Here is a 242-nt window from a genome sequence, read left to right as displayed (position 1 = left end):
CCCTGCGCGAGCAGAAGGCGCTCAAGACGCTGGGCATCATCATGGGCGTGTTCACGCTCTGCTGGCTGCCCTTCTTCCTGGCCAACGTGGTGAAGGCCTTCCACGCCAACCTGGTGCCCGACGGCCTGTTCGTCTTCTTCAACTGGCTGGGCTACGCCAACTCGGCCTTCAACCCCATCATCTACTGCCGCAGCCCCGACTTCCGCAAGGCCTTCCAGCACCTGCTGTGCTGCGCGCGCCGG

At 64.9% G+C, this 242-nt stretch overlaps 1 protein-coding gene across 1 annotated transcript in view; it reads left to right on the top strand.

The window, feature by feature from the left end:
- Positions 1–242, top strand: part of ADRB1 (adrenoceptor beta 1) — a gene marked incomplete at both ends in the record, with an annotated part of 1,087 nt that extends 845 nt beyond the window's left edge. Inside the window, one exon of the mRNA XM_014546411.1 lies at positions 1–242. Coding sequence (XP_014401897.1) covers positions 1–242 — 242 coding nt within the window.

Source organism: Myotis brandtii, unplaced genomic scaffold (genome assembly GCF_000412655.1).
Source record: "Myotis brandtii unplaced genomic scaffold, ASM41265v1 scaffold441, whole genome shotgun sequence".
NCBI lineage: Eukaryota > Metazoa > Chordata > Mammalia > Chiroptera > Vespertilionidae > Myotis > Myotis brandtii.
Note: the sequence above shows the minus strand (reverse complement) of the source record. Positions and strands in the feature narration are given on the sequence as shown.